The following is a 13,576-nucleotide window of genomic DNA, read 5'->3' on the forward strand; positions in this document are numbered from 1 at the left end:
TGAAATGGAGAGAAGAGGGAAAATTCCATTATCCTTCAATATAATAGAATAAAATTTCTTTTTTACAGGTGTTAGAAAATAAGATTAATGCACAACAATTTATTTGCCTTGTATCAGTATTCATATAGTGAAAGCTGTTATTAATGTTATAAAACCACTTATTACACCTAGTTTTAAGTGGTTTTATAACATAACACACTACCATTACATGTGTAGTAAGTGGTTTTATAACATTATATGTAGTTTTATAACATTGTTATTTTATAACATTATTTGTCAATATTTTTCCATTTACTTATGTTATTCCTTATAATATTTTCAGTTAAGAACATATCATATATTTCTAAAACTGAATAAAGAAAATACATATATAACCATGTTGTTTTTAACATTTCCTATACTAAGGGAAGCCAAGGTCTAGAATCTTTATTAATCATTGATGGAACTATGAAGGGTAAAGGTTAACACAGACATTCATAAGTTCCATCAAGGACAAGACTTAATTAGAAGTATATTATGTAATAGAATACTCTCTAAGATGAGATCTGGTATTATGATTTCACTGATTTCTACCTAACTTTCAAAACATCAACCTAGTAAGCTGGCAGCAGTGGACAGAATGAAATAAGGCCCTTAGCAAATACAGGCTTTTACCAGGGTTTTACAACCTCAGCACAACTGACATTTGGCACAAGACGGTTCTGTGTTGTGGAGGAATGTCTGTGCATTGTAGGATCATTACAATGTAGGATGTTCAGCAGCATCATTGGCCTCTATCCATTAAATGCCAGTGCCACTTCTTCAACTATGACAATCAATGTCTCCTAGAGAAGGGGAGCAAAATCATTCCTGATTGATAACCACTGGCTTATACAGAACTCTGTGACCAAAAAACTGGGGGGTGGGGGTGGTTAGCATCTCTGATCTAAGCTTCTGACTTCCCTAATATTCAGTCTAGCTAATGTATACCCTTTGGTTAGGTAAGAGAAGTATTATTATTGTATTCTGAATTTACATTATTTTAAGAACATAATAAAGATTAACTTTATCCATTACTTGAAATTTCTTTATAATTTTTTTTAACATACCTTTTTACATACTGTAATCATTATGTACATATTATTTTGTATGTCTTTTTGTTTTGAGACAGAGTCTTGCTCTGTTGCCCAGGCTGGAGTGCAGTGGTACAATCTCAAGCGCAGTGGTATGATCTTGGCTTATGGAAGCCTCTGCCTCCTGGGTTGAAGCTATTCTCCTGCCTCAGCCTCCCGAGCAGCTGGGATTACAGGCACGCGCCACTACAGCCTGGCTAATTTTTGTACTTTTAGTAGAGATGGGGTTTCACCATGTTAGCTAGGCTGGTCTCGAACTCCTAAACTCGTGATCTGCCCACCTTGGCCTCCCAAAGTGCTGGGATTACAGGTGTAAGCCACTGCGCCTGGCCTATTGTGTATGTTCTTAAAACTTAACATTTCACAAATATTTCCATGTTTTAACAATGATCTACCAATTTTACTAGCTATGTAACAGTGTGTTAATATTGTTTGGTTATCATCTTCCTACTGCTGGACATACGGATTGTTTCCAAATTTCCACTACTAGGGGTGGTCTGCTAAACACACCGTTGCATATACTACTTTTGGCGGGAGGGAGAAGAAATGGGGAGAACAAAAGTTAAATTCCAAATAGCATCATAGGATCAAAGTGCACAGGCGGTTGTGCTCAATATATACAGCTTTCCTTACATATTGATTATAAAATTTAGAAATAAATAAAATCTTAGATCCTACTCAACGTTGAGGGGCTTATCTGATAAAAGATGTATTAGAAAAGATGTGGTCTTACATTTAAAATTTACTTATCAATATTTATATAAGACTTTCATTTATAATCACATAACCCAGAAGAGGTTTTTTTCCTTATAAATAAATTTTTATTGCAAAATTTTCACTTTTCCTCATACCCAATCTCTACGAGGGTCTTCCTTAATTGAAAAAGATTGAAACTTCTTTGAAAATCAGAACTATGATACAGAACATAAAGGACACTGAACAAATATGAGGGAAAAGGGGATTACATGAAAAACTTAGAAATATAAGTTTGGTGAAATCTTCCAATTTTTATTATTTAGAAAGCAATACTGTCTATTTCAAATACATAAGATCAGGTAAAGTTATCAATATCTTAGCTTTATCTTTCAGGAAAACTAATAAATTTCCTACACTAAAAAAGGTATTTTTTAAATAATTAAGCAAAATGCAAATTTTATCTGCTAAAACTACAAAAATAAAAACAAAATGTTCCAATTTCTTCTTTAGATCATGAAAGAATGCTATGATGTAAATAATGATGAGAAATACATTGTTGTATATTTACCTCAACCAGAGGTCTCACTTTTAACAAATCTCTGATAGATAATTAAGTTCAGTACCATAGGATCTAAAGGATGATGAGGACTTTTTGGATTAAACCCCTAAATGGAGTGATGGGATCAAGTGAACTGAGTATAAATTTCAGGAAATTAAAGCATTTTTCTCTTCACATTATTAACCATAAACAAAATTAGTTGTTTTGCAAGGATGAGTAAACAATCTAAATTTTAAAACACTAAGTCTTCCAGTACAATGAATAGTTCAGTAACAAAACCTCTAAAAGGTTAAAAAGACCTTGTTAAGTAAACATAAAGCTGCTCTAAAAAATAAAGTTTATTAATTAAAAAAAAAAAAACTTTTAAAATGGAATATTCACCTGAGTGAATAAATGGGATCATTCTTCCCTGTTGCTTTTCTACTTTGGTAGGAAAAACTATCTGAAAAGTCCCTGCAGAGAAGTCTCCTGAAGCAGCTAGGTGTTTGTATTATATGAATCCATGTTAAATCCTCTATCACATGCGTAATTTCTATCTTTAGTAATGACATTTATGACAAAGAAATATTTATAACAGAATATATCTTCTTTGTTACTGGAGCCATTATCATAGATATGAATGTTGATAATAAAAGAATTGTTTTGGCCCCAGATATTTAGTTTTGACAGTGATATACTCTTATGAAGATCAGTATTAATACTTCATTTGTCTGACAATAGTGAAGGAAGGCCATAAGACAAGGAATCAGTCAAAAGAGTTGTCGCTATTACCAAGTTTACACACTTCATTGTTAATAAAATCCTTCAGGTCCTCACCATGAACTCAATTCTAGTAAGTATGGTTACCTGCTTTCTTAATCCACAATATATCAGCTAGGGCAAGTATATGGACACACACAAGAAATGACAGGTGACAGATAGCCTGGTAATGAAAAAAAGACAGAACAAAAGCAAAAATACAAACAAAATCCTTCAAAATATAGTAACATAAAAGCCTTTTGGTGAATGTTTAATCAGAACTACTAATACCAACAGATTTTTAGAGTAACAATATTGTTATTCATAATAACGACCCTCAAGTCATAAAGAAAAGGTTAAATTGTGTTTAGTACAAGGAGTCAGGGAAGTTTTTCCATTAAAATTAAGTTTTAGTATCAAAGGTTTAAGTTTCAATTATCTAGAAATTCAGTTAAGTGGAACACCTTACTCCCAAATGATGCCAAACTGGTAGTAAACATAAATAACATAACATACATTACATAACATAAACATTCAATAAAGTTAATTCTTAGAACATCTATCACACTCAATATTAGCTTTTGTAAAAAATAAGGAACAATAGATGCAAACTTTTATTGTCTATTTGCTTTATGCTATGTGGCCGTTTCATTGGTTAAGATAATCTGTTTATGTAAACAATCTTTTAAACAGTTTAAATTAAGGAGAAAGAGCTCTTATGTTGGTAATCTCAGTAAGATTATCCCTGCTAAGTATAGTTCCAAGAATTTCTACTTTTTGAAGGGTGGAAAACATATTTTAAAACTAATATGCAAACATCAGGGGGCATGGACAAGTTAAAAGTTTAGAGATACAAATCAACTAAACCCTAGGGTAATCTAAAATTTACTGATTAACATGCCCTCAAGGAATACAATGCCAAATATTTGTAGTTCGTTTTCTTCTTTTTCTTGAGTCAGGCTCTGGCTCTGTTGCCCAGGATGGAGTGCAGTGGCATGATCACAGCTCACTGCAGCCTCGACCTCCTGGGCACAAGTGATCCTCCTGTCTCAGCCTCCTGAGAAGCTGTGATTACAGGCATGCACCACCACGCTGAGCTAATTTTTTATTTTTTGTAGAGACGGGGGTCTAGCTATGTTGTCCACATTGGTCTCCAGCTCCTGGGCTCAAGAAATCCTCCCACCTCAGCCTCCCAAAGTGCTGAGTTTACAGGCCTGAGCCACCATGCCTGACTGTGGTTTATGTTTTCTTTTACTCTTCTACACAGTACCAATGGAAATGAGGTGAATGGCTTTACAGAAGCCTCTAGAACGCTTGCAGAAGTCTTTTTCTCCTATAATATATGCCATAAGTATATAATTCAACTATGCTTAAAACTATGCATTAAAAAACCCTCTAATTTATAATATGGGAATAAATAAAAGTTATGTTTTAACTGTAGCATTAAAAAATTGGCAAATTTATTTAACAGAATTGTTTAGAATGAAATATGGACACCTCCCTAAAAACAACTATTGCAAAAAACAGTAACACTCTGATATTTTAAAAAGACTATTCCTTCCTATTAGCGAACAGGATTAGTACTTTCTGAGCATAAAACATAAAAACAACACAAAAAAAAAAAACCCTCTGGCTACAGAGTAAATAACATTTACATAGCATAAATGTCTGAGGAATATATCACAGCAGTAAATTTTAATGAAACACATGGTCTTCCACATCAAGAGACTGCCTATACACCTAAAGTGTATGTGTATAAAAATATAATAATCTAAACAATTTTTAATGAAAATATTTCCAAAATATGCAGTTTTCCACATTCTCAAGTTAATTACTGAACATAATGTTTTCTTGCTAATTGATGACTATCATTATGAACATTTATTCTCTCTCTTAAATTACCATGATACTCTCAGGGTTATCTATCACACATGAGACTTCTGGAATGCTTAAGGCTGTTTCACCCTAGTACTAAGTAACTCAGAAGGTTGTATTTTTATGGTACTGCAATCTCCTTTCACAGTGCTACCAACGTGACTTTCCTAACAACATATAAAATGACTAATACAAATCTGTCAATATCAAACTTGCTGAATCACTAACCATATTTTACACATATTTATATTAACAGGTTCTGAGCATAGATCTAAAAGTGGCTTCATGATATTCCTAAGGTGCAAAACGAAAGGTTTTAAAAAAATGATTTTCTTCAGGTTTAAAGCCTTTCCCATTTATTTATTGGTATGTAATTGTGTTTAAAATCTGTGCATAGCCCAACTATAAATGCTAGTTAAACAGGTGTTACTGATTTAATAAATAGTAGAATTGAGTGTTTTACCAAGTATCGGGTGAATAAATATATGCCCTTAAACTCTAGTCTCTCAAGAACAATAAAAATATTAGAAAATGAAAGTAAAAATTATAATTTAGAGGATACAGTGAAAGTTAAAAAACTTTCACCAGATAAAGGTTCTTAAAAAAGTCATATTGTTAAGTATGTATCAAAATCATCTGGGGCAGTATTAAACAATTTATATCTGTTTTTACGTTACATTGAATTAAAATTTTATGTTACTAAGCAATAAACTTCCATTAAAAGCATATAACTATTAAGAATATTTGCAAGGCAAACATTAACCAAAAAAGTACCAGTCAGAAAACAACCAGCCAGTATACTGGGAAATATCTAAAACTATACCTGATACAAACCAGGCAAACAAAATTAATTTAACTGCCCTGGCATGATTTCTATTAAAAATGAAAACTAGATCACACAGGAGAAATAAAAGAAACAATGTTTCTATCTTTCATTGTAAATTTTCATGTAATCCAGGAAAACAAGATTTCAAAAAAGCTTTAGGAAAAAGCAGGAATAAATTTTAATGCTGACAATAATAGATAGAACTTTTGGATCAACACCTACCGATTTTTTTCTACTGTTTTCCAGATCTTTGAGTTCATTCTCGATTTTTGTGATTAATTCCCTGAGTTCATCAAGATTAGTGCAAATAAGCTAAAATAAAACACAAAAACACAGCTTGATAACACATAATATAAAACACCCAAAATGTGGTAACAGAAGTTGTTTTAACACACACTGAATTCACAATTATTTTTCTCTGTAATAGTAAAAAGCAAGGAAAGTTCTGCAGTTTATATTTTAAAATATATTTATTTACTTGCTATGATATATGAACTTCAGGCTTAGTATAAAAGAAACTGAAATTTCAACATTGGTGGTTTTATCCCACATCCCCACCTTTCAGTTTGCTTTATAATTCGGGTACTTTCTTAACATTATTAACTTTCAGCCCAGAATGACAAAGATCTGGAAACTCACCCTAGATTTCACAGGTTGTCAAATCACCTTTAAGAAATGCTTCATCAGGCAGTCTCCCAGTAGGTGAATAAACACACTCCTGGAGAACTGTTATACCTTTTCCTTGGTTTGCTAACTATACAATTTAACAAACCTTAGTTACTGCTGTTGGGGTTGCTAAAAGGACTGCAACTATATGTAATACATTCAAAGACAAACAAAATAAAGTACACATTCTTAATATCAGTTTAGTATTCTTTAATAAAACCATCTCCACAGATAGCATCTATTTCCTTTCATAATTGTGTGGCTCATTTTATTTCACCTGGTAACACTGGCAAATGGCCAAAACAATTATTAGTCATTAACAACTAAACTAGCTTGGTTTAATTACTGAAGTTTTAGTGAACTGTCAGCAACAATAGCAAAAATATTAGTAACGACATCTTAGTTTTTGTAAAATTATACTGAATTTCTCCAATTCGTTCAATACATTTTTTCCTAAAATAATTTAAGCTATTTTTTAAAAAATTGTGAAAAAGAACTAGATTTCTGAAACAAACTGCAACCAAATAGACAGGAAAAATCTCAGATTAATGAAAAGTCTTGTTGTAATGTTTATACCACGTGATAATTTAAAAAACATACTGTACTTATAAATCACTAATTCGCCATTAGCTTTTATCAGCCCCATGTTTGTTACATTCATTAATTTCCATGCAAGGGAATTGTTTTCCTAAAAGGCACCTTCTTTTGTTAGAAGAGCTAACAAAAACAACAAAAGCAAAAGCGGGTTACAACAAAATAATTCCTCATGGCTACTGAGCGATAAAAATAAGACAGAGCCCCTTAAATTTCTTTTACTAGGTTAAACCATATGAAATTGCTGATACGCTTTTCATCTACAAAAATGGCAAGACAGTTCAACCTAAGAGACTAAGAAAAAATTATCACAGATAATTTGTATTAACAATTACCTATTAGGAATATCTATATAATTTCAAACTCATAGAATTGACTAAGCAGGGAAAATATGTACTTAAATAATCCAGATTAAACAATTTGAGAGTAGAAACAATACAGTGATGTAGTGGAACAGTGATATTTATCAGAAACTACACATTCCAATTTGTCAAATTTACTTATGACAGAAGTGTTGATGGTCAAGCAGTGGACTGGCCAACCAGGTAAGTGGGTCTAGAACTAGAGAGCATCTTCATCTTCTATTGTAACTATGAAGACTTGGAACAATGTTGTCCCTACAGTGGATTTTTATTAAGTATTCAGTGAGGACTAAACTTTTCATAGTAAAATCTGCTATTATGATGACTGTGTCAAATTTGCCCCAGAGCTTGTAGATGGATGGCTATTTCTCTTTTCACTGAACTTGGTGTACTTGTTAATATCAAATCATAGATTTCTTATTTGCACATATGGCAAACCTCAGAGGAATTTTTATTTGCATCTCAGTTGTCTCACTACACAAAGAATAAGGGTACATTTTGCATGCAGTTTGTAGAAATTTACAGGAACAATGAAGACATATACCCCTACAACTAAATGAAGACATATACCCCTACAACTAAACATGCCCTAAAACATTTTGAGATCTTTCAATTATCAATTAGTTATGAAGTCAACAAATATTTATGTTCCATTTAAATCAAGAGATAACACAGTTCTGAAGCCAAACCATGAATGAAATCATATAGCTTAAGAGCTACCTGAAATAACACTTTCAAGTGGCTTACCTAGTTAGTAAACTACTAAATTAGTACTTCTCAAGCTTTAATGTGCATAAGAATTGCATGGGGATCTTAATAAAACGGTTTTTTGTTTAGTATGTCTGAGGTGAGACCTTGGATTCTGCATTTCTAACAAGTTTCCAGGTATTGTCTACAGATAACATTTTTGAGTAGTAAGGTACTAAATGACTATGAATTACAAATCAACATGGCTACTGAAACATTCTGGTATCATGGAGCTAATGAGTATGAAAATACTAAAAGATTAATTTCCAAATAGGGAATGGCATATTGAATTAAATGTACAATGATAAGACAATTGTTTCTTAAAATATTTTTAGCTATAATATTTATTCTGAGGTTATATTAAAATGACCTTAATAGCTACATAACAATTTATACTTAATATATTAATACTAATATATATTCTCTCTATATATATTTAATATATATACCCAATATACAGAGTCAAATTAACCTTTTATAAAACTGAATAGGAACACAATTAATGTGATTTATGCCAACTCAAGATCATAAACAACTCTACTGCCTCTCTTCTACCTCCAAAATAAGGCATATATGTGGCCATTACATTCAACTCAACTTCATATGATGCTTTTAAAAACAGAATCAACCCAATAAACAAAGTTCAACTTTTTTTTTTTTTTTTTAACAAAGCAAAACACCTTATTAAAACCTCCTTCTCATTATCTTGCATTCGAAAAACATATCTGAGGCACAGGGCCTGCAGGGGTGAACAAGAAACTCCAAAGCAGCTCAGATTACAGTCAGGTCACATTGCTAACACTCCTGAGAGGAGGTTTTCAGTCAAGCTGCAGAGGTTACAAGAAGAGTTTTATCTCCCAGGAAGAACCTCTCCAAGGCTGTCACACTCCCTCAAGTTAACCCTTCATTTAATACAATCCATAGTAGAGCTACAAAATCACAGATCTCAGAGCTGAAAGGGACTAAAAACATGTAATTTGTCCAAGCCTTAGCCTAGGCTAAAGAGACCTATCTCTAATTCATATAAAAGCTAATTAAACTAACAGAGGTAAAGTGACCTAAAATGACACACTGATACAGGAAACCACAGAACCCAGGACTTCTCCTACTATATTATATTCTTTTTAAAAGGGTCTTTATAAACAAAACAAAAAAAAGAAATCTAACAACTGAACTTGTATTGTAGTTTTAGGATTTAGTTTATATCTAAGCTTTCACTTTTATTAAATGGTAATATTAAAAGGTCCTCTCTTCAACTCAAGAAGCAGCAATGTATGTATATGGTAGGAGTGGGGAGGCCCTGCAGAGATCAAAAAAACATAACCACATCTCAGAACAACTACATAATAAATCATTCCTTACTTTATTGATACTTCAAACTAGAAATTATTTGGATAAAAATGCAACAGGTTTGAAAGATATTTACTTGCTCCAAAAAAGGACATAAGGTAACATTAAAAAAATACAAACAACACGGTAGATTGTATTAAAAAGCAAAGCAAAAGGAAAACAATGTATAAAAGTAAAAATGAAAAAATCCAAACAAAAGGGATCACATTCACTCCCATTCTAATAAAAAGATCCTGTAATTTATTATAAAAATTATAAGTGAAATACTAAATGCATGGTATAAATTCAAAATTTATATTGTATTTAAACTAAAATTATAATAGCATCTGCTAAAACCATGCAGATAGAAAAATTCCTTTTTATTTCATATCATCACCATACCAGCAATAAGGACTACTTAAAAACCTGCAAATAAAGATATTACTTGTGATGTGAAAGTCAAGTAAGTCTGATAAACAACCATGTGATTAAACACAGGTGTTTCTCTCAATGAACTATATATATTTTTAAGGGAAAACTATATTAATTTTAAGGGAGAATTAAGAACTCCTGCTGTTAAAAGTGAAACATAAAGCCGAGGTTAAAAATATCCATTTTAAGAGGGAGCAATTCAAAATAATGATATAATCAAAAGGTCTTAAATACAGTGAAGCAGTTAAAAAGCTGATTAAACTAACAGAGGTAAAATGACCTAAGATGACACACTGATAGAGGAAACCACAGAGAATTGCTTGAACCAGGGAGTCGGAGATTGCAGTAAGCCAGGATCATGCTACTGCACTCCAGTCTGGTGGCAGAGCGATCCTCCGTCTCAAAACAAACGACGACAAAAAAAAAAAAAACTAATTTTAATTTTGGTTTCAATTTGTTATGCTGAAGTGCTTTATCTGTTTCTCCATTGGTTAGATGGAGAAGTACAGTTTTTTCAGAGGTACGTTAAGGATCAGTGAGTTTTTGCTTATGTTTGAAAACAATGTTAATATAAGTCTTAGCAGCTGGATTCTGGAGTTCTGCAAAGCAGCCTTTAAAATCAATCATGCACATGAAATGGGAGCAAGTGCACACTGCATGAAAGATGTTTTTTTGGTTATCAATGAAAAGCAGATTTAGGGTAACTAAGGCTGTTAAATTATTTTTAAAACTTATGTTATTGAGACCCAACACATTAGTTTTTAAAAATACTTCCTGTAACTGTCATAATTATGCACAAAAGATAAATCATATAACATTAGATATCTCTCTTAAATGTTAAATGAAAAGACTTTTTAGAAAAAGTAACTATTAGGAAAACTGATATTCACTTTTCAGTCTAATAGTCTTCCTTTTCTTACAAAACAGGTAAGGAAAAGAGACTTTTACCAAGTTAACAAAGTCGTAAGTAAATGTTAAAGTTGATATAAAAACTTAAATCACCAATATCAATAATTATTACTAAAAAAACCAATAATTTTCCCTACATGCCAAACATATAATGCATCATAACAATAAAGAAGGTATAAACATAAGTTTTCACTCTCGTCAAACATCATGATGCAAATACTATTACTTGGTTTTCCACTTTTCAAATTCTTGTAGGCTTAATCATGTGCCACTTTCATTAAGACCAAATCCAAGATTTATTTCAAGGTTTTAAGTAAATGGAAAGAATGCTAAGGGTCAATAATAGATGTTTTTATGCCATTTTAAATTGATTTTCCTATGCATAATTCAGTGTTTTTCATCAGAAGCAACTGACCTGCTTATTTGAAAACATAATAAAAATGGCTAAAACAGTAAGCTATATCATTCAATCCTCACAACAACTCTACAAGGAAGGTACTATTATTACCTCACTGTACAAATGAGAAACTGGAATCATAGAGAGGTTAAATAGCTTACCCCACAGAGTTAATTAGTGGCAGAGCTGGCATTCAAACCCAAGTAGGTAGCCTGGTTGCAGAACCCTTGTATTTAACCACTATGCAGATAACTGGTACCCACTGAATCAAGGTTTTTGGAGAATGAAACCAACAATCTTCATTTTAAATGAAGGTATCACATTATTTTTATTTGAGAACCACTGACATAACTCTTAGGAAAAAGTGGCACACATTTGGTTAGCCCCTTTACAATATACAGTCGTCCCTCAGTATCCGTGGGGGAATGGTTCCACGACTCACCTCTGAACCCTGTGGATACCAAAGTCCAAGGATGCTTAAGACCTTGATATAAAGTGGTATAGTATCTGCATATAACACATCCTCCCATATACTTTAGGTCATCTCTACATTACTTACAATACCTAATACAACGTAGCTGTGATATAAATTGTTGTTATACCATATTGTTTAGGGAATAATGACAAAAAAAGTCAGTACATGTTCAGTACACACACATTTAAAAAAATATTTTCAATCCAAGGTTGAATGCACAGATGCAGAACCCACAACCCACAGATACAGAGGGCTGACTGTATACACACACACACACTCCCACCCACCCTGCCACACACACAAATTCAATCCATCATTTGAATGCTCACAGTGGATACTCTAAATAGGAGAGGGATGAATATTTTCTAAACCTGGGTGCAGACACTAGGTGTGTATATAAACATGGATTCTTTCTGAAGCAAATAGGGGGGCAAGTTCAACTTCTAGCTTTAAAAAAAGTCAACAAAAACACAGGCAAACTAAAAAGAAGCTGAGGTCAAAATACATTTTTAAAAACTCATTAGGACTTAAAGAAAAAAAAACTTCACAATTTAACCCTTTCATTTATCTCTATCTAAGCATGCTTTCTGCCAATTTAAAGAAGACCGGCCCTTTGGCACATCGGTCAGGTTTTACAAAATTGATCTATTATCTATCCAAAAACAGGTTCATTGTTCTCAGAAGCAAGATATTTCAGAATGAACAATATGAAAATCTTCTGGCTAAATATTTCTATATTTTTATGTTTAATACTAGAAATGTGACATTTAAAACACCTTGGACAAAACAAATAATTTGCAGAATCTGAGGTGCTAAATACCGTATCACTAGAACTTTTGGGCAGGGAATAAATTCACTTTATTACATAATAGTCTTCCTACATGTGGAAGACTTTCAAATAAAGTAACACACTACATAAAATTATTTTGAGAGACAAAACTAAGTTTTGCATTTAACAGCAAAGTTTACTAGTGACTAGCACTATCTATCTTATTGATGTGTGTATTTGAAGCAAATGATCTATTTCCCTAGTTGCCAAGTTTCTTTATGAGTAATGCCGTGGCATTCATATTGTAAACTAGGCATAAGAACCACTGTTTTCATGAGACTATTACTCCTCTCTATCCTCTCTCTCTCTCTCTCTTTTTTTCCCTCTCTCTGTTTTCTCTCCCTCTAGGACACCTTGAGAATCAGGAAGAGACTTATTTATTTATTTATTTATTTAGAGACAGAGTTTCCCTCTTGTTGCCCAGGATGGAGTGCAATGGCGTGATCTCGGCTCACTGTAACTTCTGCCTCCCAGATTCAAGCGATTCTCCTGTCTCAGCCTCTGGGTAGCTGGGATTACAGGCACATGCCACCACACCCAGCTAATCTGTTTTGTATTTTTAGCAGAGACGGGGTTTCATATTGGTCAGGCTGGTCTCGAACTCCTGACCTTGGGTGATCCACCTGTCTCAGCCTCCCTAAGTGGCGTGACCCACTGCGCCTGGCCAAGACTATTTTAAACAGCTCAATCTAGCAAAATATTTTGACCATGACCCATGGTCAGCAACACATTTTACAATGCATGTCCTTGTGTACACACACATAACTGAAACCAAAGTTTCATGAAACAATATATGTGAGTGTACATATCCACACTGCTATATGTAGCACACTTACTATATGTAACTGTGTTGATTTCTAGTTTAATTTTGTTAGCTTAAAAAAGAAATATTGGTCATGCAATCTACTAAAATGATTTCATGCCTCACTAATGAATACTATTGTAATTTAAAAAAACACTGTCTATGCAGCCTGTGCTACTTAATACATGGAAAAGTCTATTCACTAAGATGGGTATAGAGGAAATATTA

At 32.8% G+C, this 13,576-nt stretch overlaps 1 protein-coding gene across 7 annotated transcripts in view; it reads right to left on the bottom strand.

The window, feature by feature from the left end:
• BRD10 (bromodomain containing 10) overlaps window positions 1–13,576 on the bottom strand; it is a 140,950-nt gene that overhangs the window by 72,737 nt on the left and 54,637 nt on the right. For 6 of the 7 annotated variants that reach the window (XR_005240429.2, XR_012094772.1, XR_012094773.1 and 3 more), the window contains exon 5: window positions 6,029–6,118. The exons of the other annotated variant lie outside the window; for it this stretch is intronic. Coding sequence is in view for 3 of the 6 variants with exons in the window: in XM_007969316.3 (XP_007967507.3) it covers window positions 6,029–6,118 (90 nt within the window). In the remaining 3 variants the exon portion in view is untranslated. The remainder of the gene's footprint in view (window positions 1–6,028; window positions 6,119–13,576) is intronic. 7 annotated transcript variants of the gene reach the window in all.

The sequence above is a fragment of the Chlorocebus sabaeus genome, chromosome 12 (assembly GCF_047675955.1).
Source record: "Chlorocebus sabaeus isolate Y175 chromosome 12, mChlSab1.0.hap1, whole genome shotgun sequence".
Lineage (NCBI taxonomy): Eukaryota > Metazoa > Chordata > Mammalia > Primates > Cercopithecidae > Chlorocebus > Chlorocebus sabaeus.